General features: G+C 54.3%; 2 protein-coding genes across 3 annotated transcripts; one reads left to right on the top strand and one right to left on the bottom strand.

The window, feature by feature from the left end:
- Positions 1-1,042: 1,042 nt before the first annotated feature.
- On the bottom strand, positions 1,043-26,399 carry LOC118723420 (cystatin-B). Its single transcript, XM_036445704.1, has 5 exons — positions 26,378-26,399; positions 21,418-21,427; positions 4,958-5,047; positions 1,814-1,915; positions 1,043-1,242 (listed from the first exon to the last, which is right to left on the bottom strand). Exons 3-5 carry the CDS (start codon positions 5,024-5,026, stop codon positions 1,114-1,116), a joined length of 300 nt encoding a protein of 99 aa, XP_036301597.1. The 5' UTR covers positions 5,027-5,047; positions 21,418-21,427; positions 26,378-26,399; the 3' UTR covers positions 1,043-1,113.
- On the top strand, positions 7,946-21,132 carry RRP1 (ribosomal RNA processing 1). Of its 2 annotated transcripts, none has more exons than XM_036445686.2 (13): positions 7,946-8,162; positions 9,334-9,416; positions 10,150-10,243; positions 11,896-11,981; positions 12,458-12,519; positions 14,985-15,114; positions 15,220-15,284; positions 15,516-15,712; positions 17,773-17,849; positions 18,563-18,660; positions 18,885-18,904; positions 19,563-19,676; positions 20,620-21,132. In XM_036445686.2, the coding sequence occupies exons 1-13, from the start codon at positions 8,036-8,038 to the stop codon at positions 20,850-20,852; spliced, it is 1,386 nt and encodes a 461-aa protein (XP_036301579.1). In that variant the 5' UTR covers positions 7,946-8,035; the 3' UTR covers positions 20,853-21,132. The 2 variants fall into 2 exon arrangements, with proteins under 2 accessions (XP_036301579.1, XP_036301580.1); XM_036445687.2 differs by having other exon boundaries at positions 7,947-8,162; positions 10,186-10,243.

Below are 26,399 nucleotides of genomic sequence, written 5' to 3' on the forward strand. Positions count from 1 at the left end.
TTGTAAGTGTATTTCCAGTAGGACATGATCTCACTCATCTGGGGGAAATGATGAACAAGAATAGACCCAGAGATAGTGACAAGGAGGCATGGATCAGACTGTCAGACCTCAGAGGGAGTGTAGGGGATGAAGGAGAGAGATCAACCAAAGGATTTGAGTGCATACATATGAGCTTAACCGGTGGTTGAGGACAACAAGGGGATGGGGGTATACATGGGGATGGATGGGGGAATGAGGACAAATATGTAATACCTTAATAAAGAAATTAAAAAGAAAGAAATCTCATCCAACTGTCATTAATCCTATGATGTCAGGGACATTCTTTAATTCTATTTCACACAAACACAGAGCAAACCAATCAGATAGTGACCGCACGAATGGGCAGGACCCCTGCTGAAACAGGCAGGCCCTCCCAGATGCTCTGGGTTATAGCAGGCACCGCACAGCCTCCCAGGCCGCTAGTGCTCAGGGCAGCTGGTGTGTGCAACCCTTTGTCCCTGCCCTGTGACCGCTGCTACAGAAATACAGTGTGACTGAGCACTTGTCAAACTCACGGTCAAGAATCAGGTTTAGTGCTCGCTTCGGCAGCACATATACTAAAATTGGAAGAATCGGGTTTCCTCAAATCTTTTTACTTATGGTGGGCAACCGAGGCCTGGAGACAGAGTGCAGAGTCCAGGCAGTGGGGTGCAGAGCTGTAGCTGGAACAGACAACTGGGGTCCTGGATCTACCACCCACTTGCTGGGACCTGGGGCAACCCTGCTGGGCTCTCCTCAGGTGGAGGGGCCTCAGCTGGCTCAGGCTGGCGCGTGGCCGTGAAAGACCTTTGTAAACACGTCTGTATGGTGGTTATGGTTTCAGACGAAGAAAAAAATCCACGACAAAGGAAATTTGCAAAAACGTAAAAATGTATTTAGTTAGAGATCAGCTAAGCCCTCTTGGAAAGCAATTCCGTTAAGATCATTGATTGGGAGGAAAATTACGCTGTTACAGTTAGAAGCAGAGACGCCAGATTGGCACAGAGCAGCACAGAGATGCCGCTCATTTAGGACCCCAGCACGTTACCACGTGGCAGAGAACCACGTGGCGAAGGTTCAGTTCAAGATCCAGAACTAGAAGTAGGTCAGCTCGTCCTGCTTGGTCTTGTTGGTCTGATAGTTGCTCAGGGCCAAGGCCTTGTTTTCATGAGGGAGAGCCCGATACACGCGGATGTGCACGAAGTCATCATCTTCAACTTGAACCTGGGAAGAGAGAGGCGAGTGAGGGGGGCAGGTGCTGCCTCTGACCCAAGTCCCCATGCCTGGAGGGCTGCGTGACAAAGGCCCTGAGAGCCTGGAGGCCGGGTCCCTTCCGGGCATCAGCAGCTAGGGTGGGGACATTCTCATCTTCCTCCTTTGGGCCCAGTGGACACCCAGCACCCCGGCCAGCACCCTGGGCACGCTACATTCTCTCCTCAGAGCCCTTAGTTGCCTGAAAGGGTCAGTCCTCTCCTCCCTGGAGTGCATGCACACTCATTTATTTTATTTGTTTAACAACATTTGTATTGATTTTTAGAGAGAAAGAGAGAGATCGATGTGAGAGAGACACATCCTGCATGCGCCCCAACTGAGGCCAGGGATTGAATCTGCAACCCAGGTACTAGCCCTTGACCGGGAATCAAACCTGAGGCCCTTAGGTGTGCAGTCTGACGCTCTATCCGTTGAGCCACAGCAGCCAGGGCTACAGGAACCTCCTTAAGCACCCCTGTCCTGGCCCTTATAGGTCCTCCCTCCCCCCAGGTCTGCATGAGCTCCCCAGGAGCGGACACTCCACCTTGATGAAGTAGTTAATCCCAGCGACCACCTGGCTCTTGTACTCCGTGGCCTTGAAAGTGGGGTACTTCTTGTTTACCTTCTCCTCCAGCTGGGACTTCACCTAGGGGCCAGGAGAGAGGGGAAACCAGTCCTGCATGAGTGACTGACAGGGGATGTTACCAACTGACCTCTAAGGCCTGCCCTTTACAGATCATCCTCAATGCAGGACCAAGCATGTCAAACTCGTGGCTGGCACAAGGCATGTGGCCCACCTGCCGCGAGTTTGACATGCTTGTGACTGTTCAGGCTAATGGTAAAGTGCAGCAAACAATTCCTTAATTCTACCCAGTTCCAAAGGTATGATTTCAGCATCTCACTTGCCCATTCTTTTGTAGGTGCGGGAAGTTTTTATAACTTCATCATTATGACACTGCCTACAAGTTCATACCCTGCTTTTCTTTTTTACTTAAGACCCAAACAACTCATTTCAACAATGTTATGTAATTTTTAATGACGCTTTTAAAATGAAAAATGGAAAAGTTTATAATTTTAAACTAAAGTTAATTTTAATTGTAGATTTAACCTTCCATCTTATAGAAGTGCCCGAATTCTCTTAACTTCCCCCTCCTGGTCCCCGAGGCTGTGCCCAGGTGCTTTTGAAGCAGATGAGGCAGCAGAGAGAGTGCTTTGCAGGTAGAGGTGCTTCCTGCATTGATAGGTCATTTCCTGAGGACGCCATGCCTTTGGGCAGATGCTGATCCTGATCCGAGTCTCACACAGAAATCAAATTTGGGGTTCAATCCCGTCTCTCGGGATCTTGGCCTCTTTATTAACCGAGTATCTTCTTGGAGGCAGGAGAGAGCAGGTTGGTGCGGGGCCAGACATGGCGGGGATGTCCCTTTTCCGTGTCCCGCACGGAAAGAGAGATGAACAAACGTGTTCTAAGTGGAGGCGGCCAGAGATTGAGAAATATTAGAAATAGAGAGAGAAGACACAGAGATAGATTTTAAGCTGGGAGCTGGGTGGGCCGCCATCCTGTCTGCTGGAGAGGCAGGAAGACAAGGACTAAACCTCCCAGCACATTTATTTTATAGCCCCATCCCAGGAAGTAACACCAACTTATTTGCATTCTTAAGTAGGCCCTAGCATGCCTGGATTTACATATCTAGTCCCGCCCCTGCGGACACCTAGGCCGATATGAAGGCCAAGCCGATTACACTTCCAGCCATCTCGGGCAAATGTGCATCGGAGCCTGGGCTCTCCCAGTCTCTGTCTCAGCTGGCAACAGTTAAAAGAATGCCCAGGTGCCTTCCCAGGTGGCCCTCTACAGGGTGGTTGGTTGGTTTTTCTTACAGTAAAATCAAAGCTGTTTGCAAGGACTCTGGCTGCTCTCCAGACTACTGGTAGGCACTGAGGCATGCTGACTGGACACGGTGTGGAAAGTTAGAGGACTTTCGTTAACTCAGCTTGATGAGCCGTGGGAGCCCACGGGGATGACTTTCATGACATGCCAGTGAGTCACTGGCCAAAGTCACAGAGGTTCACAAAGGCTTCGTGTCTGTCCTGTGCCTTCAGGGAGGGGCCCTAGCTAGGGATAAGAAAGGGGAAATGGAGTCAGCAGCTAAGGACAGGAGGGAAGGTTAGAAAGGAAGAAAGCAGGTCCCTCCTGCCATTCCTTTGCCCTGTGCATGGGGCCGGCTGGGTTCTCACTGCAGGACCAGCTGTCTGAGTGCTTACCTGTCCTGCAAGGCGCCATGTTTGGTCTGCAGGGATCTGACCCTGCAGACGGTGGACAAGCCTCAGGGGAGGAGTGACACACACAAACCCACAGGGGAGTCTGGGAAGGAATCGCCTCCCTCTTGGCCTGTTTCAGGAGTGGAGGCAGGAAGGCAAGGAATGGTGAGACAACCCAAATGTGGGCGCTGGGACTGTGCACCTGGCAGCCTCCAGGCCCTGCGTGTGGTGGCGGTTCACTGATTTACTGCTGGCCAGGGAACGGTGGGCTGTGCTGGGGCGAGGGGGAGCACGGAAGGCTTGGGGATGGTTAGGAAGTTGCCAGTCACTATTCCTCCAGGGGCCAGGAGACGGAAGAGGGCCAGGAAAGGCCAAGGTGGGGACTGGTGGGTGCTAATCGAGGAGGCTGAGCCAGAATTAGGGACTCTGACATCCTTCTGGCCAGGGCTCCCTCTCTGGCCTCTGTTCTCCTCTCCTGCAGCCCAGAGAGTTTGGGGAGGAGTCAGTGTACACAGGGGAGGCAGCAAGATGTCCCTGCCCTGTCCTCCAGGAGCCACAGGCAAAGCCCGCCCTCCAGAACTGCCTCCCAGCGGAGATGGGACTGCCCTCTTACTTGTCACTCTCAAGGGACCATCACCACATTAAGGAGACAGCGACCCCTCTCTCCTGAGCGAGCTGATGCACATTCAAAGTTCACACAGCAAGTGAGGAATCCCTTGGGCCCGGGAAACCCAACCACAGGAGAGGCTGGGCTCGGGAGCCCTGGGACATGAACCTCGCCCACGCTGGCTCGCCTGGCAGTCTCTACAGATTCCTCATTTTCAAAGTCCCATGGGCCTGACTCACCAGGCGTTACTATGGTCAGATGGTCTGAACCACCTGAGCAAAGTGGGTGAAGTGGGGGGAAGGGTACTATCGGGTCAGGGAAGAAGCAGGTTTGTTTGACTTTGTGTCTCCTCCGGACCTGAGCCTTCCGGTGGCCCCTCCATCTCCCCTTCCCTCCCCCAGAACCTCCAGGGAAGGCACCCCAGGGATGCCCACTTTCCAGAGAAGAACACGGAGGCACCGGAGTCCAGCGCTGCCCAGGGTCTGAGCCAGGCTCTGCCTCTGCCTCCCAGCCTGGTTTCTGGTTCTTTTTCTTTTTTAACATTTATTTGGGGATGACTTCAAACGTACACAAGGAGCACCAGAATAAGGGTAGGCGTGTAGGATCTCTTCCCCGGGTTCACGGACCGCTACCTTCCAGCCCACCTGCCCTGGCTCCCCTCTCTCTCTGATTGATTTCCCTCGGAACCGCCCGAGGACCCACACCGGGCCCTTTCCTCCGAGCCTGGGTGAGCAGAGCCCGGAGCCCAGGCCCAGGGTCCCGGTCCCAGCGCCCCGGTGGGGCTGCCCCTGTGGGCGGGGCGGGAGGCCCCCGGCCGCCTACCTGGTCGGCGATGGCCTGGATCTCGTCCGTGGCGGGCTTGGTGTCAGAGGTTCCACCGCACCGAATCATGGCGGAGCAGCGGGCACGGAGCTGGGAGCAGCGGCCGGGGAGTGAGATCAGCTGCGGAGACAGTAGCTGCTAAGCTGGAGCTCGGCCTCCCTCTTAAACCCGCCGTCAGCTGACGCGGGCGGAGGCGCGGGGAGGAGGCGGTCCGGTGGGCGGGGCCCCTGTGCGGGTTGGGGGTGGGGTGGGGTGGGGGGAGATGTGGGAGGGACAAGCGCCTTGCACAATCTGGAACCCCGCGGAGGGCGCCGCCTGTGCTGCAGGCAGTGCCTGCACCCTGTTTGGTGTGGGTCTGCTTGGCCTTGGAGACAAGCTGGGCGCCTCCAAAACACACCACTTTCACCTGTTGATTCTGCTGAGCAGAGGGCCATCAAGACCCAGCCTTTGGGGTGGAGAGAACTTTCACCTTGCCCTTCACGGCATGTAGGTACGGCCTTGGACCATGTGGCTCAGTCGTTGGTAGCTTTCCCCTGTGCACCAAAGGGTCGTGGGTTCAACTTCGTGTTCCCTGTCCCCAGGGGGCCCTAAACTGTAGACAACTGATCCATGTTTTTCTCTCACATTGATGTTCCTCTCTTGCTCTCCCTCTCCATTCCTTTCTCTAAAATAAAGGAAGGGAGTGGGGAGGGACAAAAAATGAAATGATTACATTAAAATCATGTAGGTAGGGAGCCTGGTCCAGAAAGAGATCAAAGATCAGAGGTCATTTTTTTTTTAATGTGACGCTTGCCTGCATGGCAGGCAGACAGCTGGCTATCACACTTCTGCTCTCGCATCTTCCTGTGATGTGTCCTCCTTCCCTTTGAAGCTGCAGACCCACGACCTGGGCCTTAGCTCTGGAAGCTACAAACTCCGAACTCCGCTGCCACTGCCGGCAGGGCAGGTTCCGGGTGGGAGAGACCCAGAGGTGAGTGGGAGCCGGACCTGAGAGTCCCCAAGAGCAGGAGGGAGAGAAGTCTGTGCTCCGGAAGGAGCTGGGGGACAGAGACCGCCAGGGCATCCTGGAGTCCAGGACCGGGCCCTGCCTGGCCTCACTCCACAGTGCCTTGGACTGCTCTGCACTTCTCATCTGCGAGACCTGGCCAAGCAGCCAGCTTGCACCAGCCACTCTGGGTGTCACCAGTGTGTGACCCAGGGTCACACGGTGAAGGGCTGATGGTGTGTGAGCTAGGAGGCACAAAGGAGTCCAGTGAGGAGATGCCTGCCAGGGCCTCAGGTTGGAGTGGGAGTAGCATTCAGGCTGCACCCCTCCCCCACTCCAGGGCTGCACCTCAGGGGATGCTGGGCCTCTCCCACCCCTGGGTGCTGACTGCAGGAGCAGGCCCAGCCTTGCCTTCTGTAGGGCTCAGTGCGGAACCCCAATGGGAGTGGCCCATGAGCAGGAAAGTGGGAGAGGCAAGCTTTTCTGGTACCTGCCAGGGAAGAGCCTGATTTGTAATTCCAGGAAGGGTGGGAGGCCAGGTGTGGAGGGGAAGGAGAGACCCCTACAATTCAGTCATGAATGAATGAATGACTGAATGAATGAATGTGTGAATGAAAAAGGGGCTACACAGCAGACCGGACAAGCTCGGGGCGCTGCTAGGTGAGCCTGACAGTAACCACAAAGGTGATTCGATAATAAATTCCTAGCCGGGCAGGTCGTGCGGGCAATCACATCCCACGCCCATAGCTTCCTGGTAAAGATCAATCTTTACCTTAAGCAAGCCCTGCCCATTGTTCTTATGCACCTAGGAAAGATACCTCTGATAAGTCAGCGTGAATTTCTTGTCCAAACCCCTCGGAGGCATAACCACAGTGGCACCAGTTATGCTGTTGCCCACAATTCATCTCTACTTACTGTAAATGTTAACTATCCTTTACTCACTAATGTAAAGGAAGTGGGTGTTTCTCCATTTTGGGTCCTGTGTTTTCCATTTTGACACCTTACATGTGCTGTCAGAGCTCCGTGCGGGGGAGGTAAGTGTGGCCTGTGTGACTTCACCTGGAGAGGATTCTGGAAGCCTCCTCCCGGTGTCTCCTGGACCTTTTCCTGTGCTGTTTGCTGTGTGTCCGTTTGCCATAAGAAACCACAGCCCTCCATCCTGGTAGCCTAGTGGTGGGTCTACAGGCTTAGGGTTCCCTGACACGCGGCCCTTTACAGGAAAAATCTGCTGAGTCCATTCTGCATGAACATAAACACAACATTGTCACACCTAAGAAAATAAAAAATTGTTCTGCACTATAGTCCAACATCTAGTCTATATGCAAACTTTCCCAGTTGATCCCAAATGACTTATAGAGCTTTTTCTTTGAACCTGATCCAACCAAGATTTGTATATGCAACTATGTGAAGGAGTATATCCCCTCCTTTACATAGGCGTTCCTTCCTTCCTTCATCCATGACTTTAGCTCTGAAGATATTAGGATGGTTGTCTTGCCAACTGTCCCAGACTAGGGTGGTGATTGTCTTCTGTGCTCCTTGCTCGGCCTTCCTATGTCCTGAAAACGAGGTTCAGTCCTGAAGGCTGGATGAGGGTCAGCCTTGACTGCCCACAGGTGCTGCTGCTGCGTGGGAGGGGCCATCGGCCCACAGGGGCAGGCCATTGGGGGCGGGGACTGATAGCTGAGACCACCTTTCTTTAGCCCTTGTGCCATTTTCTGACGACTTTCGCCCTGAATCAAAGATTTACTGGGTGCTGTACAGATTTTTCTCCAATTCTACCATTTCTTCCATCTGTGCTCGCTGGCATTCTTTGCTAAAGAACCTTCTTGTCATCAACCAGGTTAAACTACCGCTTCCCCCTGAAAGGCGGGCACAGGCTTAGTGACCCTTTAATTACAACTGTCTAATGCTGTCATTGCTGTGTCCGGCCACTACGGGGCGGTGGCGTGCGGCCGGGGAGAGGCCCTTCTATGCGCCCGTAGTCAGAGAGTGCGCCCTGGCCAGGCCGGCGCGGTCGTGTGACGTCACACCGCGCGACAGGGCGAAGCGCAGCGGCCCGGGCGCAGGTACCTGGAGTTCTCAGTGCGATCGCCATGGTCCCGCAGCTTCCCCCTGAGATCCAGCTGGCGCAGCGCCTGGCAGGGAACGAGCAGGTGACCCGGGACCGGGCGGTGAGGAAGCTCCGGAAATACATCGTCGCCAGGACTCAGCGGGCTGCAGGTTGGCGCGGGGCCGGCGGGGCCGCCCCGGGGACTGGGCCTGCCGGGTGGGGGCGCGGCGCGGCGGGGGCGGTCCCGGCCGGGTGGCCTCCGAACCACGCGGTCCGGCGCGCCTGCGGGGGTATTTTCCACGGCCGCTCCCCGCGGCATTTGTCACTTGTCACTGTTAATGCGCCTTGTGTAAGTGTTGGGCTGTCATTTGAGTTTCACTGGTGCGTACGCTCCGCCAGAGCAGAGAACATGCTTGTTAACTGGTCTTTGCTGTAACAGTGGTTCTCAAAGTGTGGTACTCCATCGGCAACTTCGGGGTCGCCGGACGTTCGTTGGAAATGCAATTTCTTCTTCTTCTTCTTCTTCTTCTTCTTCTTCTTCTTCTTCTTCTTCTTTTTTTTTTAAACAAAATGTATATGTTTTATTACATTGAGGAAGAGAGAGGGAAAGAGAGTTAGAAACATCGATGAGAGAGAATCATCAATGACTACGGGCGCATAGAAGGGCCTCTTGCACACCTCCCACTGGGAATGTGCCCGTAACCAAGTTACATGCCCTTAACCGGAATCGAACCCAGGACCTTTCAGTCCACAGACAGATGCTCTTTCCACTGAGCCAAACCGGTTTTGGCTGGAAATGCAATTTCTTGGTTGCCTCCCAGCCTTGCTGAATCAGAAACTGGCCGCAGGGTTGGCGACCCGTGTGTTAGGAAGCCCCCGGGTGATTCTAGCACTAGTGCTCAGGTCTGAGAACCACGGCTCATTAAATAAACACAGTGCCAGACACAGAAACTCAGTCAATATTTAGAGTGATTGTATGTGTCTTCTTCCCGTACTGGCCTGATGACGTAACCTTTTCTTTTGAAATTTGAAATCTGCAGAAAGGTGCACAAACCCCAAGTGTAACGCTGGATGAATTAAAATTCACCTGGGTAGCCAGCTGCCGTCCAACTCAGGACATAGTGACTCACTCAGTTTTGAATCTCCAAAAATGTACAGTTTTGGAGGTTCTCAGTTTTTATTGAAAGAATGAGATGGCAGTTACTTGGGGGAGTCCCTGCGGGCCCACGCCCAGTGGATTCCGAGTTAGGAGAATGTCTTGAGAGGAGAGGGAAGGTACCTTCGTTTCTGGAACTAATACGCTGGGGTCCACGTAATCTGAGCATTGCCGTTTTGATGCAGGTGGTTTCACTCATGACGAGCTGCTGAAGGTGTGGAAAGGACTCTTTTATTGCATGTGGATGCAGGACAAGCCGCTCCTCCAGGTGAGTGTATGGGAAGGCAGAAGAAGCTGGAGCAGCAGCAGCGTCAGGAGGAGGCCAGGTGGGCCTGTGGTGGACTCTGGGCGAAGATTACAGCTTTTTTATTTATTTATGGCAGGAAGGTGAGGGCCTTCGTTTAGAGAGGGTCTTGGACATGTTAAGTTGAGCACCATAGCCACACAGCTGCTCACCAGTGCAAGTCAGAGTAGTTTCAGTGCCCTAAAATGCTAGCCTTTGTAAAGCTCAGTGTTTATTATTTATTAGAATATGAATTGTTTACTCTTCTTTAAGATCCCTTGGGTGTTGGGGCAGTAAAGTGCAGAATCCTGCGCTGTATTCCATGCCCACTAAACTGGAGTCACAGGGAAGGCTCTGGAATTATCCCTTTAGGAAGTGCACTGAGTGCTGCTTGGCCAGTGGCACAGCAGGCAGTGAGAAAGTTAGACGGGTCTGGTGGCTCCCTCTTTGTGCTGGTCAGGTGGCTGCATGTCCCGCACCTGTCTTCTCTCATTCTCCTTTGACGGCCAACCTCTGTTGCTCAGGGCTCAGCGGGATCATGCGGGCAATTACTGCCCTGTTGCCAGGTTCTGTTGGCCCAGCTGTAGAGTGAAGCCCTTCATAGCAGGGATGTAGCTTGCAGCCTCACGCACTCTGGGCTGAAGCTGCCAGGGAAGCCTGTGCCCTGGCGGGTGGCATTGAGTGTGCTGCCTGTTGTTGTGAGACTGCGTTTCCTCAGAGGCTGAAGGAGATTATTTTACTGTTTCCTGCACAGGAGGAACTAGGAAGGACCATTTCCCAGCTTGTCCATGCTTTTCAAACCACAGAGGCACGTGAGTATCCTTACCCCGTGGGAAGGCCAGAACCACTGAGTCAGTAGCTACCACACACAGAAGCCTAAGCTCAGATCTAGAGCAAGAGAGAAGTCCCCATTGTAGCTGGTGTCTGCTGGTGCTTATGTGTGAAACACTTCAACTCGTGTAAACCGCTTTACCTAAAATACACTCAGCTCAAAAGTCCAAAGGTCTAAAACCCTACATTTTAACGTTAAAATGGCAAGCTAGTGTGGTGTTACCAAGCTGCCGGACTGAATCTCATCCGATCGTTGTGGAGTTCCTCCGTGAGCTTTTGTTTCCTTCTGACCACGATCAGTAGTTGTCAACACTGCCGCTTGCCCATGGGGGTCACTTGGGAGTCTTTAGAGTCTTGATGTCCAGACCCTGCTGTCCTTACATGGAAATCTGAGGGTGGGGCCTAGGCCCCTGCATTGTGCCTCCCTCTGCTGCCGTAAGGTGGCATCACCGGCATAGGCACTAGGACCGTTGCTAGCGGGTTTAGTTCAGACTTAAATAGGCAAAGGATCTGGGGGTGGGGAGTGGGGCCTGCACAGAAATCACAGGAACTACTTCCTCAACTTGGCAGAGTGTAAGGAGAATATCTTCCTTCTGTACTTTTTACCTCCTAAGAACCTGCAGGAGAGTCTGCTCAGCAAAAGGCAAAGTAGAGAGTGTTCACCTAGTGACACAGGAATGCGTCAGTGAACGCAGGCCCGTCCGTTGCTGAGCCATCTGATCAATTTTTTGCTGTTGGAGAAGCCGTAAGGCGGATAAGAGGTGCCCCTTTGTGTCCTGATGGCAGGGTGAGGGCAGGGCTGGTTTCTCCTGGGGCCTCTTTCTTTGGCATGTAGATGCTGTCTTCTCCCTGTGCCCTCACATGATTGTCCCTCCGTGTCTGTATCCTGATCCCATCTTACAAGGACAGAAGTCTGATTGGATGAGGGCCCACACCAGTGACCTTATTTTATCTTAACTACCCCTTTAAAGACCATATCTATAATAATAAAAGTGTAATATGCTAATTAGACTGGACGCCCAGCCGGGCTGCAAGGGAAGCCTGGGTCCCGGGTGCCTGCCGGGGCCGGAGGGAAGCCGGTGCTGGCGGCCAGGGGAAGGAAGGCCTCCTTGTGCATCGGGCCTCTAGTATTCAAATAAAGCCCTATTTCTAGGTATGGGGGTCAGAGCTTCACCACAGGCGTCTGTGGGGCATAGCCAGCCCTAGTGCTCTGGCACAGCCATTGTCAGCAGGGTTTTGTGTTTGGTTGGTTAGTACGGCTGGTGGGGCAAGAGGCGAGGTCCTGAATGGGTGTCAGGCAGGGCCTCAGCCCAGCCACAGGGAGGCCGAGGGCCTGGGGAGGAAGTGGCCTGAGCAGCCTCCTTTGTTGCTGCTGGCTTTGCAGGCCTCTGCACCTGCTCTTCAGAGAATGTGGCTGCCGCGCAGAGGTGTAGGGGATCTCTGCTTTTCTTTCTGAGATTCCTCATTGCTCCATCTCTAAGCCAGATTCTCAGCTCAGCAGACTCAGACTGAGAATGGCAGGGGTTGGTTGCACACAATGCCCTGACCAGTTTCTCATGATTCTGTCCTTTTACTTTCCAAAGTAGCTTCTGTAGCCCTCCATGATTCTCTTGTGGCCCCTTTTCCTCCCCAGAGCACCTGTTCCTTCAGACCTTCTGGCAGACCATGAACCGCGAGTGGACGGGCATAGACAGGCTGCGCCTGGATAAGTTCTACATGGTGAGGAAGCAGCCTGTGCCCCTCAGCCAGGTCCCCTGCGGTGCCAGAGTGGTGGGGGGCGGGGGGGGGGGGAGAGCAGGTCTGAGCACCCAGAGAGTTGGGGAGGACGGGCTGGGGGTGCAGCATAGAGTGTTCTGGCCTTTGAGCCTTCACTCACTCCAACAGGGCAGAGCTAAAGGCTCTGGTCAGTGCGGCCACTCTGACCACTGACCCATTAGCCTGGTGGTCGAACGGGAAGCCTAGGTCTTGTTCGGTAGGCACAAGCGCTTGGAAAGCTGGGCATCCCAGCCCCAAGTTCTGAGGGCTTGGTGTCCTGTCCTCCTCCAGCTCTGGGGCCTGCTGTGTGTTTGGGGCTCGCAGACGACCCCGGGGCAGAGGGGCAGTCTGAGGGGGGTTGGGCAGAGGGGCAGTCTGGGGGGGTTGGGCAGAAGGGCAGTCTGGGTTGCGCTGCACTAACGGCCTCCTTCTGTGCACAGCTCATGCGGATGGTCCTGAAGGAGTCCTTCAAGGCCCTGAGAATGCGGGCGTGGGAGGAAAGGTCAGTATCGCAGCGCGTCCCGAGGCTGCTGCTCGTGGCCCGTCTGGGTTTCTGTCTGGGGATCAGGTTCACAGGTTCTCTCTCAGTTATTAGTTGTAAAGGAGACGTCACCTTAACATTAAAGAGTGACCGATGGCATTTAAAATGAAGGTGTTTTAAAAATTACAGTTTGCATGTGTTCATGTAAATATTTGTTTTCAACCTGATGCTAAGTTGTGCATTAGAATTGAGTTCTCACATAAAAAATACCGTGTATTCGTGTTTAGCTCTTATCAAAGATCATTGTTCCGGTTCTAGAAATAGTTGCCCAGACTCCTCACTGTGCCAGTCGTGCTTGTGATGGGGTAATGTGTGTCCTCTAACCTGCCAAGGGCCTCCGTTCCTGCTGGCACAGGCAGAGCCGCTCTGCCGCATGGGCGGCCTGGGCTCTGCTCTTCCGGCCCCTCCTGGGACCGGGTAGGGCCGTTCCAGCCGCCTGGCCTGGAGCTGTGCATCCAGCTGAAGGGGAGCAGGTTTCTAACCTCGGGGGGGGGAGGCGGGGGGCAGACTGAGATCTAACACACAAAGTGGGTTTCTGAATGTTCACTTTAAAATTTTTAAAAATTAATCTAATTTGGTTTCTCTATAATTGTTTTCTAATTTCGAGAGTGATACACGTTAGGTATAAAGAACTCAGAATTTATAAGACATTAAAAAGCGACTTTAACTCCAACAGACACCTTTTAAGATGCTACATTGCTTTGTGCACATGGTACGCACGTGGTGTAATTCAAACATGACATCTGCAGGCTGCTCTTTATTTTATTGAGGATGCACCAGAAACATCTTGCCCGATTGTAGGGCAGGGGTGGGGAAGACAGGAGAAAAGGGGCTCAGAAACAGAGTATTTTGAATTGATTTATAAGTTAAAGTGTACATTAAAGGAGTTAATTTCAAGTATGTGGATACTAAATCAGTCCCCAGATGCTAGAATAGCTACTGAACCAGAGACTTCAGCTTACAGCCCCAAGTGTGCTTGGACTTTTTTTTTTTTTTTTTTTTTTTAATATATTTTCTTATTGATTTTTTACAGAGAGGAAGGGAGAGAGATAGAGAGCTAGAAACATTGATGAGAGAGAAACATCGACCAGCTGCCTCTTGCACACCCCCTACCGGGGATGTGCCCGCAACCAAGGTACATGCCCTTGACCAGAATCGAACCCAGGACCTTTCAGTCCGCAGACCGACGGTCTACCACTGAGCCAAACCGGTTTCGGCTGCTTGGACTTTTTACCTTTGGAAAACAACATTAGCAAAACCTTGGCCCTGCCCGTTTTTCCCATGTAAAAAAGATCAGGAGGAGTTGGACTGTAGTTAGCTGATCGTTTGTTTGTTTGTTTGTTTGTTCAGAGGCCTTGTGGGTGACTTATGTTGGGGTACGAGTTCTTTGGTTTTGAGTGGGGTCAGCACTAAGTCCCCAGGAGAACATTGAGGCCTGGGGGTCTCCCTCAGGTCAGGACCTTGGGCTGTGGGTTCCCCAGGAGCAGCTAGTGACGGGAGCGGAATTCAGTGGTAAAGGCACGGTTGTACTTGAGTTAACTTCCTGTTGGTTTGTGATTACGGAGGTAGCTTCGTCCTCATTGTTGTAGAGGTTCAGTGCAGGGATCATGTTTGAGCATGTGGCCTCCCGTTGCCTGGGTGACATTGCTGTGTGCCCTCTGCTACCCTTCTCGGCCCTGACCCGCATCTGTGACCAGCTTGTTTTTTGGTAAGCGTTCCTTAGCGTGGTCAGCAGCCCTGGGAGGACGGCTCTTGCACTTGCTCTGGCTCGACTCCTTTTTCCCACTTTTCCTTCCCAAATGCTGAATCCCTCCTGTTGCCACACACCCACACATCCGGGCAGCCCCTTACAGAATGCCCACTTTCCAGCTCGGGGAGAGATCTGTGTGTCATCAGATGCATGTAGACCCTGAAGATTGGCCTCCGAGCTCTCCAATCTGGGAGACAGGCCTGTGTGGTCACTGAAACCAACGTGCCAGGCAGTGGTCTGGTGTGACCTTCACGGGCGAGTACTCAGTGAAGCAGCGCCTGGGAGCAGGCTCATGCCCGTGTGTGGCCTCCGTCTCCTTCCTTGGCACTGCTGGGTCCTGGTGTGCCTTCCTGAGCAGCTCCCAGCGAGGACAGAGGGAGGGGTGCGGACAGCAGGTGGTGCTACCTCCTGTCGCCCCAGCCTCTCCCTGCACTCGGGACAGGGAGGGCCTGTGGGTGCTCACACATCTTGCACTTTGTAGCTGAGTTTGAGTCAGGCCGTATGTTCTGGTGCTGGGAAGGTCATGTGACCCGGTAATTGCCAGGGTCCTTTGTCCTGGAAGACTGCGTGCCGCCGCAAGTTGGCGCGCTGCAGGGCCAGGTGTCTGCGTGATAGAGAGCACCATGCCCTGGAGCCTGTCACGGCTGCTGCGTTATGTGCTCGTTTCTTTCTTCAGACAGATTGAGCAGCTGTTGGAGCTGCTGACGACCGAGATCCTGCACCCCGATAGCCAGGCCCCCAACGGGGTGAAGAGTCACTTCATCGAGATCTTCCTGGAGGAGCTGGCCAGAGTGGGCGCCAGTGAGGTGAGGGGGCGGGGGCGGTGGGCTGGGCAGGGTTGGCAGCTGAGCTCCTCCCTGGGTGTCGGTGAATGAGGGCCTGAGGCAGCTCCCGCTTACCTTCCCCTGCAGCTGACGGCAGACCAGAACCTCAAGTTCATCGATCCCTTCTGCAGAATCGCTGCCCAGACTAAGGAGTAAGTGGCAGGGGCTCCCTCTTGCCGGCTCTTCCTTTGCACTGAGTTCTTCAGGGACTGTCTTTGGGAAGTTGCTGTTTCCTTTTGGGAAGAGGGTACGAGCTGTGTCCACAGGACAGATCCACTGGAGGGGCCGTTGGCCGCGGTGTGGGAGAGATGCTCACAGGAGGCAGCAGGCCTTTTCCTGCGGGCCCTGCCTAATGCCTGCCTTCGTGCCTGCCTCCCGTTCAGCTCCCTGGTTTTACATAACATCAACCGAGGCATCTTTGAAACGATTGTGGAACAGGCCCCGCTCGCCATTGAAGACCTAATGAACGAAATGGAGGATGAGGAAGACGAGGAGGAGGAGGAAGAGGGGGAGATGTCAGAGGATGATGGGCAGGAACAGGGCGTGCCGCCCAAGAATCTGTTTGAGAAGCCCCCTGAAGGTGAGGCTTACAGTGTGCTCAGTACGACAGGCCTGCCCCCTCTGCGCACCTGCCCTGGGCCTGTCTGGTCTTGTTTCTGCCTTTTCCCCCAAAGTCTGTTCTTGGCCTGATGGCCAACATGTCCTTTAAAAACAAGCACCATGTCACTCACTCTCCTGGCCCTCGCTGCATGTGTGCCATCCTGACTCCCCCGGCCCTCTCTCTCTCCCACCGGTCTCCACCCTGTCCCTCCGGGGGCCCTCCCCTGACCGCCCTGCTTGAGGCGAAGCCTCCCAGCCCTCACCCTGCCTCACTTGCTGTCTCACTTCCTGGCATAACCCAGTCCTCGTCACACAAATCCCTGTGCATTGTTCCCGGCCCATCTTTCCCACTGGATGTCCACTCCACCAGGACAGGGAGCTCTATTGACCATCGATGTGGAAGCCTGTGCCAGGATCTGCTCCTTTTTAAGGCCGAATGGTGTTCTGTTGTGTGGATGGACACTTTTTTGTTTGTTTTTAAAAAAATATATTGATTTTTTACAGAGAGGAACGTAGAGGGATAGAAACATCAATGAGAGAAACATCAATCAGCTGCCTCCTGTATACCTCCTACTAGGGATGTGCCCGCAACCAAGGTAGTTGCCCTTGACCGGAATCGAACCTGGGACCCTTGAGTCCACAGGCTGACGCTCTATCCACTGAGCCAAACAGGTTAGGGCAGTAATTCTATTCTTAATTTTTGAGAAACCACTGTGCTTTTTCCAGAGTTGCTGTACCATTTTACCTTCCCACCAACATTGCACACGGGCTCACACATCCCACATCCTTGCCAACACTCGTCATTTTCTGGGTTTTTTGATAGCCGTCCTCATGGGTGTGAGGTGGTGTCTGGTGGTGGTTTGGAGTTGCATTTCCCTAAGGATCAGTGACGTTGAGCATCCTTTTGTGTCCTCGTTGGCATTTGTATGTCTTTGGAGAAGAGTCTGTTCAAGTCCTCTGTGCCTTCTTCATGGATGGTTTTGTTGAGTTTTAGGCGTCCCCTATATATTCTGGATACTAACCTTTTCCAGATGTATGATTTGGAGATAGCTGTTCCCATTCTGAGCTGTTTTTGCTCTATCGATAGTTTCTTCTGATGCACAGCATTTAAAAATTTTCAAGTCCATTTTGTGTATATGTTCTCTTGCTGTCTGTGCCTTTTGTGTAACTCAGTACCACATGCAGTGCTGTGAAGCTTTTGTCCTGTTTTTTCCTAGGAGTTTTATTAGTTTAGCTTTCTGTGTAGGCTATGGGTCCATTTGAGCTAGTTTTCGTATGTGGTGGTAGGGAAGACCCAGCTTCTCTCTTTCGCTTGTGATGGCCAACTTCTGGCACCATTCCCTGAAGAGACGGGTCCTGGCGCCGAGTGGAAGGTCATTTGACCATAAATTAAGGGTTAATGTCTCCCTCCTCCGACTCTTAATGCCTTGCTGGCCTGCTCCTTGGCTTTCTTATTAATCAGCACTTCCCTTTCATGTTCTCTGGCCATCCCTCATCTCGCCTGTCCCTCCCTTTCTCTCACTCTAAGCACCTGAGAGGCCCTGGCCCAGACAGACCCAGGAGTCTCCTGACTTGCCTGCCCGTGCCCACCTGTGCCTGCTTGCAGCCTCTCTGTCCTCATCTGCAATACACACCTGCCCCCACGGCCACCTGTGGTCCTGAGGTTTCTCTGTAGGCAGTGACGTGAGAGCCCCAAATGTTCTGAACATCGTCTCTGTAGGCCCGCCTTATGGCTGGACTAGCTGCCCTTCTCCCTGGCGTCTGGAACTCCGGAACTCTGGCAACTCTGGCACCCACTTACCTAAAACGTCACTCGTAATTCCCTCTGAATCTCCCTCCTCAAGGACCTGTCAGGCCTTCACGTCCTCTGGGGCGTCTCCCTTGTTTCCAGGCCCGTGGCGGCCCTACTTCCCTCAGCGTGAGGCTGTCGGGGTCCCCCACTGTCTCGGGCTGTGGGCTCCCACAGCCGCACCTGTGCACTCTGGGCCTGGCAGAGGGCAGCTTCCCATTGTTTGAGTTGATGCGGCTCTTTCATTCCAGGCTCCCGTGGGGCTGCCCCGGGCCTGGCTGAGGAGCAGGGCGAGGACGATGAGGACGGCACTGGCGCCGTCCTTCAGGTGGGTGTCCTGGGCTGTGGGCTGAGCTCAGCTGACCGGAGCTGGCAGAGCTGGAGGGGAGGAGGCGCCAGGAACGGGAGGGCAGCCGTTGGCTGGGACTTAGGGGACCCTGCGTCTGCCAGAGCACAAATCCTTGAAAATGGGTTGGGAGGGCAGCCGTTGGCTGAGACTTGGGGGACCCTGCGTCTGCCAGAGCACAAATCTTTGAAAATGGGTTGGGAGGGCAGCCGTTAGCTGAGACTTGGGGGACCCTGCATCTGCCAGAGCACAAATCCTTGAAAACGGGTTGGGGGCCGGGCACCTGGAGACTTCACCGTTGTCAGCTGCCCAGTCCCAGGACTGCCCACCGCCTCCTGGGGCTGGGCCAGTGAGGACCTGTGATTTCAGGCGAATTGGGAAATGTGGGATAATTACAACTTTTCAATATTGATTACTTCGGAAATTAGTAAGATTTTAGATACCTTGATTTAGATAAAATTTATCAAGTTTAATTTTACTTGTTTTCCTGTGGCTACAAGAGGAATTATATTTACACATTGCGTCGTTCCCTCCCCCTTTCCCCCTCAATTCTTTTGGGGGAGGCACTGTCCTGGAGTGAGCTGTTCAGTCACCTTTGCTGAGGGGAGAGCAGGTGCTTCTCTCCACTTGCTCACACCCTGGCAGCACCTGGCACTGACCGGCTCTTTGTCTCCCTGTGTCTCCTTCTGAAACAGTTTGACTACGAGGCTGTTGCTAACAGGCTGTTTGAAATGGCCAGTCACCAGAGCACCCCTTCTCAGAACAGGAAGCGTCTCTACAAAGTGATCCGAAAGTGAGTATTTCTCTGAAGCTGGCCCGTGTTCTCCCCACTGCCCCGGTGGCCCCTTCCCTCTCAGGCGGCCTCAGCGGGTGGGGCGGGGCAGGACTCCACTTCAGAGTTCAGGCGGCGCGGGGCCTCACCGAGGGCCACCGTGCTGCCCCCCGGGACGCAGGAGTACCGCCTCCTTCCTCCTGCGGGATCGCAGCCATGGGGAGTGACTGTCTCTTGTTCTTCAGGTTGCAGGACCTCGCTGAAGGTGAGCACCGGCCCGAGCACTGAGACCCACCACAGGGAGAAGGCATCTGTCCCCTTCTCTCGGGAGAGCGGTCTGCAGAGAGGGGTGCTGGGGTTCTGCAGCTCGTCTTAAGTTCTGGGCCTGGGGTAGCATGGGGCCCAGGAGCCTGCATTTCTAGTAAGTTCCCAGCTTGCTAAAGCTGCTGGTCTGCGGCAGACCTCTCCATGTCCTGGTGTGTGGTTCATGGAACTGGTACGGTCTCTTTTGCAGCCAGTTTTCTGGAAGGCTCATGATTGGACATGTAGCATTTCCCCCGCCAGCATTTCATTACAGACATATTTACACATATAGCAGAGTTCAAAGGATTTTACCCACCACCTTGACTCTGTCATCATTATTTCACTGTCCTTGTCCCATCATGAATCTGCCCATTGAGTCCTCCCGAGCCGCTCCCCGCATAAGCGTTTTAAAGAAGTAGGCCTGGCATCCAACATGTTCCAAGAGCAGGCTCTTCCCCGTTGTGCCGACTAGGGTTTCGGGCTGGCTGAGCTGTGGTGGGCGAGGAGCAGGGCCTCCTGGCATAAGCTTGGGGAGGGCTGCTTGCTGGGTCACAGGGAGCAGAGAGCTCACAAAGGAACGGCCTGCCCTCAGCCCTGCCCTCTGTCTGCCTGGTCCGCAGGCCTCTTCCCTGAGGAGGACATCCCGGAAGAAGCCCACAGGAAGCTGCGGGAGGGGAAGAAGGGGAGGAGGGCGAAGAAGCGTTCGCCCAAATCCCAGCTGCAGAACAAGACAGGTAGGACCAGTGCCTGCCGACGTGGAGGCGCTTACACACTTGTAAAGGGAACTCACCTGTCACTGTCTCCGGGGGTGGCCTCCAGGTGTGCCCCCTCCTGCCTGCCCGGGATGCCCTGCAGCAGCAGACTGCCCTGTGCAGCCGGCACTCAGCTGGCCTGGCTTCCGGGCCACTTGCCATCTTCCCCGCTCTCCTTGTCTGCAGTTTCGGTCTGTGCCGCTGCTGCCCGGTCCTTTTCATCTTGGATCTGTGTGCATCTGAGGGTTCGGACCCATCCACTCCTCATCCTCAGTGTCCTCCCGAGACCAGTTCGCCTGACCGCTCTCCTTGATTCTAGAGGCTTTCCTTCCCCTCCCCTCTCCTTCCCCCTCCTTAGCTGTCCACACAGTTATGGTGAGAATGTGACAGCCTCCCTAAGGACGACTCTGCTGCTGTCTCCCAGGCCCTGGGCCACTGCAGACCGCCAGGCATGGGCTGCCTGTTGCAGTGAAGGGCCGTGCCCTTTTGAAAGGCCTCCCAATTCACTGCTCTGGCCAAGGTCCCGCCGTTCATACCGTTTCACATCTGGGCCTTGCGGCAGGCGCAGGGCCCACTCAGCACCTACTCCAGCGGCCCCCAATGCCATCTCATGGCTCTGGTGCACCAGGCTGAGTCCCTGCTCCCGGCCCTGCTCTGAGCCTGGCCCTTCTGACCAGCATCACCTCCAGCCCCAGTGCACCCGCCCCTGCCATGCCTTTGCCTGGATCCTGTGCTCACCGTTCTTTGTGAGGCTGCCTCCCTGTTGGCAGGAGCCAGCGTGTCCACACGGTGCGGGCCCGCCTGCTGGTGTGTGTCTGCGCCTGAGGCTGTCGGTGCTTCTGTGCCTGGTGTTCTCGTGTCCTCTGCATTGCAGTGGAGCAGCCCAGGCCTTCACACACCTCATCATGTGGCCTTGCTGTTTTAGGGAAAGGTGAACAGGAGGACCCGTGTGCCAACCTGAGTTCCAGAGTGGAGAGAAAGAGGCGACATCGGGGCCCAGGGGCTGACCCCGCTGCGCCCCAGGAACAGCCCGGGGGCCGGGGCAGGAGAGGAGTACGCAAGAGGCGGCGGCAGCCTCCGGCAGGGCCCAGAGCAAAGGTGCCTGGGTGCCGGGAGCCAGGCGGGAAAAAGAAGCGAACACGGGAGAGCAAGAAATGACGTGGCTGGACCCAGCCCCGAGGACAGCGCCGTCTCCACCACTCCTCCCGTCTGCGCTGTGTCGAGTGAGCAAACAGGACAGGTGGGCCGTGCTCCCAAGGCTCCAGACATGCATGGTCAGCACTAAGTGAGGCTGGCTCTCAGTCAGTCATGCCCCAGAGAGCACTGCTGCTGTGCTGACTCCTGTCAGGCAGGACCCCGCAAATAACCCTCCCTGGCAGGGCCGGGGACTAGCCACGCAGCGGGCGGCTGTAAATAAAATGCTACGCGTTCTTAGAAATGGGAGTCCCGCCCTGTCTTCTTAAGCTGGAAGGTTCCCGTGGGGTGAAATGATAGGTGCGGGCTCCTGAATAGTGCACTGGTGGGGTCCCTCGGCATAGCCTGCAGGAGATCAGGCTGAAACTGGCAGTCCAGTGCCGCCTGCCGCTCCTGTCTGCTGCTCCTGCTCATCTCGGCCCCGATTCGCCTGCCACCACCATTGCTGCTGCTCCACTGTGGTCTCCGGGCTGCAGCAGAGCGGCTCTGTGTCTGGCACCCATTGGTCAACTGAGCAGCGCTCCCACACCAGGGGGCAGCTCCTGTGTCGAGTGTTCCCTGGTGGTCAGTGTATGTCATAGTGACCGGTCATTCGGTTGTTTGGTTGCTTAGGTTTTTATATATATATATAGATATATAGATACCCATTTTTGTGGGTAAAATGGTTTATTCATTGCTCAAAATCTGGGAGAGGATGCCAAGTGCTGGTAGTGGGTTTCTGGACAGGCTGTTACTCTCCACCTTATAGACTGTGTTTAGTGCTTGGGGTTGATGTGCCTGAGGCAGGCAGAGTGGCTCCTCTGCCCACCTTCGTCTCTGTGACTTGCCCATTCCCCATACTTCTTTCTTTTAAAGTTTTTATTGATTTGAGAGAGGGGAAGGTAGAGAGAGAGAGAGAGAGGGAGGGAGGGAGAAATTGGTGAGAAAACCATCAATCACCTGTCTCCTGCATGCCCCCTACTGGGGATTGAGCCTACAACCCAGGCGTGTGCCCTGACCGGGAATCTAGTTGGTAACCTCTTGGTGCGTGGGACAACAGCCACTCTGGCCAGAGCTGTTCCCCATACTTCAGCGCCTTCAGATTGTCCCAGAGGTCCGTCCAGGAGGGTCGGAGTGGCTGTATGTTTGCTGGACCCTGACCAGAGTACCATGAAGGGAACCTCCCGGGACAAGCCCTGGCTCCTGAGTACCAATGAGGGGAAACAGGGATGTGAAGTAGTGCCGTGTGGCTCCCCGTGGCCTCCGAGCAGGGCTACAGCCATCACCGCAGACGTCACGTGGGCACTATCTTGGGCTCAGTGCACATCCTGTGTTCCACCGGCATCCAGGCCAATTGGGCCACTGCTGGCCAAGGCGTGCGGGTGAGCCAGCAAGAGGACCGCCCTGGGAAGACCCACCGAGGCTTGAACTGAACCCAATTTCCAAAGCCCTGCTGCCTGAGCACATCGCCCACCCAGGGGAGCCAGGGCCATGTGGGTCCCCTTCCATTCTGGCTGCTGGGCAGGTGAGGCTGGCTAGGGGAGCAGGGTCGGGACAGGAAGAGGCAGCACGCAGCAGAGTCATCAGTTCACAGTTCCCTGTCCCCAAAGAGACAATTTCGTTGTTTCTGTTGAAATTCCTTTAGTCACAGTAAGGGAACAGCGCGGCTGGAGTTGCTCAGCAGTTGAGTGTCCACCTGTGCACCAAGATTTCCGGGCCGGGCAGGATTTCTCCCTCTCTCTCCCTCTCCCTTCCTCTCTCTCTAAAAATCAATAAAAACATTTTAAAAAAAGAAAAAAGTAAGGGAACCAGCCATTCCATAAATCTATCTGATTGCAGGTCCTACACCAGAGCCCTTCCTTGCTGCACCACCACCATGGTTTGTTACTGTCTCCCCAAGGATTTACAGCATTTATGACATTGTGCTCCTGGCATAATGGCATCACTGTTAGAGTGCCAGCGGCTGCTGTGGACAATGGGCACTTCCCCCCCGTCAGGAAACGTTCTCATTGGGCAAAGTGGCAAAACCTTGAGAGGAAGCTGAATGTGACCATCAACCACTGTCCCCCAGGAAAGCTTGTGTTCAGAAGTTGGCATTGATTTTCTTTCCTGTTCTCTTTAATGAGAAATCGTTTACATGCCATGCAGTTCCCCCACCCACAGTGGACAGGTTTGTGCTTTTATTTTTATTTAAAAAAATATATTTTATTGATTTTTTTACAGAGAGGAAGGGAGAGGGATAGAAAGTTAGAAACAGCGATGAGAGAGGAACATCGATCAGCTGCCTCCTGCACACCCCCCACTGGGAATGTGCCCGCAACCAAGGTACATGCCCTCGACCGGAATCAAACCCGGGTCCCTTGAGTCCACAGGCGCTATCCATTGAGCCAAACCGGTTTCAGTAGGTTGGTGCTTTTAGTGTATTCAGTCACCACAGTCAATTTTAGGACATTTTCACCCCAAAGGACATGGTTAGCTGTCACCCTCCCAGTCCCTGGCGACCACTGATCTTCTGTCTACAGATTCCCTGATTTGGACTTTGAAATAATTGGCGTCGTACAGCGTGGTGGTCTGTGTCTGGCTTCCTTCACTCGGCACGTTTTCAGCGTTCATCCACGTTGTCTGTGTCAGAATCTCGTTTGCCAGTGGCTGGATGACATTTCCCTTGTGGAGATGGGCCACACGTTAGTTTACTCATTTGTCCCCAGGGATTGCCTTCATCCTTTCCCTGCCCCTGGTTACGGGAGTAACGCTGCTGCGAGCGCTCACACACAGGTTTTTGCGTGGCCTTGCATGTCTCCTTTATATCTAGGCGTGGAGCTGCTGGGCCAGGAGGCAGGAGGTGACCATGTTTAGTGTGAAGAAATGCCAGTCACATGGCCACACCAGTTTATGTTCCCACCCTGGGGTTGGGGTCCCTCTCCAGGTGTGACCTCCTGGCGCAGCCTCAGGGGAGCACTTGCTGGTGCTCCTTAACCGGTAAGCTGTGGTGTGGCCGGCACAGTGGTGCCGCTGGCCGGAGCGCTGGTGGTCCAGCAGAGCCCTCTGCTCACCACAGGGCTAACCCCTGCGGAGGGGTGCGCACTGAGGAGGCCCACCCCTGGCTCCTCCCATCCCTGCCCCAACTGGTCCCTTTTAGGACCCCGTGAGGTGACTCTTAGGAGACTTGGCTCAACCAAGTGTGTGACCTTGAGCTGCAACCACTGAACCCTCACTTACTGACCAGTAAAATGGGAATAATGAGGCTGTGATGAGGATTGTGTTGCTTTCCTTTTTGAAACAGAAACAAGAAAGTTGCAAGTAGAGAGGTTCTCGCCCCTTCCCCAACTGTCACAGTATGTGCTGCCTTGATGTGCGTCACCCCAAAGACTTAGGGTGAGTTTCCTGCAACAGTGATACACGTTAACCACAAAGCAACCATCCAGTCAGAATAGCACAGGCCCCTCACTGACGCCTAACCCACAGGCCTGATCAGGGGCCCTTTTCAGCCCGCTGGGAATGGGTTTTGTGTCTTTAGTCCCTGCCATGGGCCAGTTCCTCTGCCTGACATTTGAGATCTCGGGTCCATGATGCAGCACTCCCTGCTGTGGGTCTCTGAAGTTACCCCTTGTCTGGACTCGAGATCTCTGGGCCAGGAGCACCACAGAAAGCAATGAGGGCCCGTGTCCTGCCTGGGCTGCATCCTGCAGAAGGTCTTGGGGAAGTGGTTGAGTGGTGGTGTGGGGTAGTTGACCTACATTTAGTCGTTGACCTACATCATGGCTGTGGTTTCTTGTTTATTCAGTGGATTTCAGTCCATTACTATCACTTGTACCAGTTTGGCCATGGGAGTCTTTAGGCTGGCTCTGTTCTCTTTAAGGAGTCCCACAATGCCCTGAGCATTCTTTGCTTTAATTTTTCTTAATTCTATATTTTATTGATTTTTTACAGAGAGGGATAGAGAGCTAGAAACATCTATGATAGAGAAACATCGATAAGTTGCCTCCTGCACACCCCCTACTGGGGATGTGCCTGCAACCAAGGTACATGCCCCTGACTGGAATAGAACCTGGGACCTTTCAGTCTGCAGACCAACGCTCTATCCACTGAGCCAAACCGGTTTTGGCATTCCTTGCTTTTATTAGTATAAGAAGCCCAGGCCCCTCTAGATTCCAGTCTGGAGTCAGGCTGACCACTTTGATTCCACAGTGAGGCCGAGGGTGGGGGTGGAAAATCAGGTAGCAGCTGGGCCCAGGCTGCATGGGAGGGGCCTCATTAGGAGAGAGGGGCGAGGAGGTGGGGAAGGCCTGTGTGCTGGGCAGGGCGTGAACCAGATGGTTTTGGACTCAACCCTCCAGTAGCTGGTTGGAGGGTGAAACTGGGGACAGTCCTGCCAGCAGCCCCAGTGTGGATACTCAGACCAATGTTTTGGGGAGCGCCAGCTTTTCCACAAACGGCCTTACAAAAATGGCCTTTTCATTACCTAGGGCCAGGCGGCAGGAGACTGTCCTTGGCCGGAAGTTAAATGGGCAGCAAGACTCAAGACCCAGCCTCCAGGTGGCCCGTCTTGAGGCCTGGTCTATGGAAGCAGCAGGGGAGGGGCAGATAAAGGGGAGATGCCACTCCCCATCCAGGGCCCTGCACCAGCTGGAGGAAGAGGTGCCTTAGTGGGAATCCATGTCAGGTGGTCAGCTTCAGCCCGAATGCAAGGGCCGAGGGAGGGGCCCAGCTCACAGTCCGGAAGGACCAGTTAAATCTCAGATGGGAACAGTCCCCTGGACTTTCATACTGCGAGAACAGGCCAGTCAGCTGACCGCTGGGTCAGGCTCGGAGACTAGATTGAAATGGGCCACTTGGCCTGTAAGCCGGGCCAAATGTGTTTCCCACACTGGCTTTGGCTGGAAGGCGCTGTCTCCGGAGGTGCCACGTCTCCTTCCTGCAGCCGGCGGGGCGTTTGGCGGGTTCCCTCTCAGATCCGGCCTCCTGGCGCGAGGATTTCTTTTGGCTCCGCCTCCTGAGCTCTTTCTTTGCTTTGAGCTGGTTGGTGGCTAGCCAGACATGTCCACTCAGGTTGTGCTGCAGATTGTCTGGCCCCACAGAACTGCCTGTGGGCGTGTTTGCAAATGAACAGGCAGTGACATCACTGTCCATCCATTTGTCCACCTCTCTAGCTGCCCACCTACTCACCTATCCTCTCTTCCTACCTGTCATTCATCCATCACCTCTGCCTGCCTGCTTATCATCGGCCACTTCACCCCCCACCGCCTCCTCCTCCTCCTCACCTTAGAGAAGAGGTAACAGAATGAGAACCGTGGTAACTATCTTCAAAGTAGCCCATTCCCCTCAAAAGTGTCACCTCCCCTCCCCACTTGGTGTCTCTGGGTTACCCCCATAATGGCGTCCTCTGTGGCAATGCCTTATTTGTGGAGAGCCCTCCACTCTTTTCTTTTTTTAAATATATATACATACATATATATATATATATATATATACACACACACACATATATATATATATTATTGATTTTTTACAGAGAGGAAGAGAGAGGGATAG

The sequence above is a fragment of the Pipistrellus kuhlii genome, unplaced genomic scaffold (genome assembly GCF_014108245.1).
Source record: "Pipistrellus kuhlii isolate mPipKuh1 unplaced genomic scaffold, mPipKuh1.p scaffold_m20_p_2, whole genome shotgun sequence".
Taxonomy (NCBI): Eukaryota; Metazoa; Chordata; class Mammalia; order Chiroptera; family Vespertilionidae; genus Pipistrellus; species Pipistrellus kuhlii.

Excerpts from the sequence above, each read along its gene's own strand:
- LOC118723420 (XM_036445704.1), bottom strand. The coding sequence starts at position 5,026 with ATGATTCGGTGCGGTGGAACCTCTGACACCAAGCCCGCCACGGACGAG. Across the intron at positions 1,916-4,957 it reads TCCAGGCCATCGCCGACCAG|GTGAAGTCCCAGCTGGAGGA; the intron begins GTAGGCGGCCGG and ends CCTGGCCCCTAG. Across the intron at positions 1,243-1,813 it reads GGATTAACTACTTCATCAAG|GTTCAAGTTGAAGATGATGA; the intron begins GTGGAGTGTCCG and ends CTCTCTTCCCAG.
- RRP1 (XM_036445686.2), top strand. The coding sequence starts at position 8,036 with ATGGTCCCGCAGCTTCCCCCTGAGATCCAGCTGGCGCAGCGCCTGGCA. Across the intron at positions 12,520-14,984 it reads ATGCGGGCGTGGGAGGAAAG|ACAGATTGAGCAGCTGTTGG; the intron begins GTCAGTATCGCA and ends TTCTTTCTTCAG. Across the intron at positions 15,713-17,772 it reads GTTTGAGAAGCCCCCTGAAG|GCTCCCGTGGGGCTGCCCCG; the intron begins GTGAGGCTTACA and ends CTTTCATTCCAG.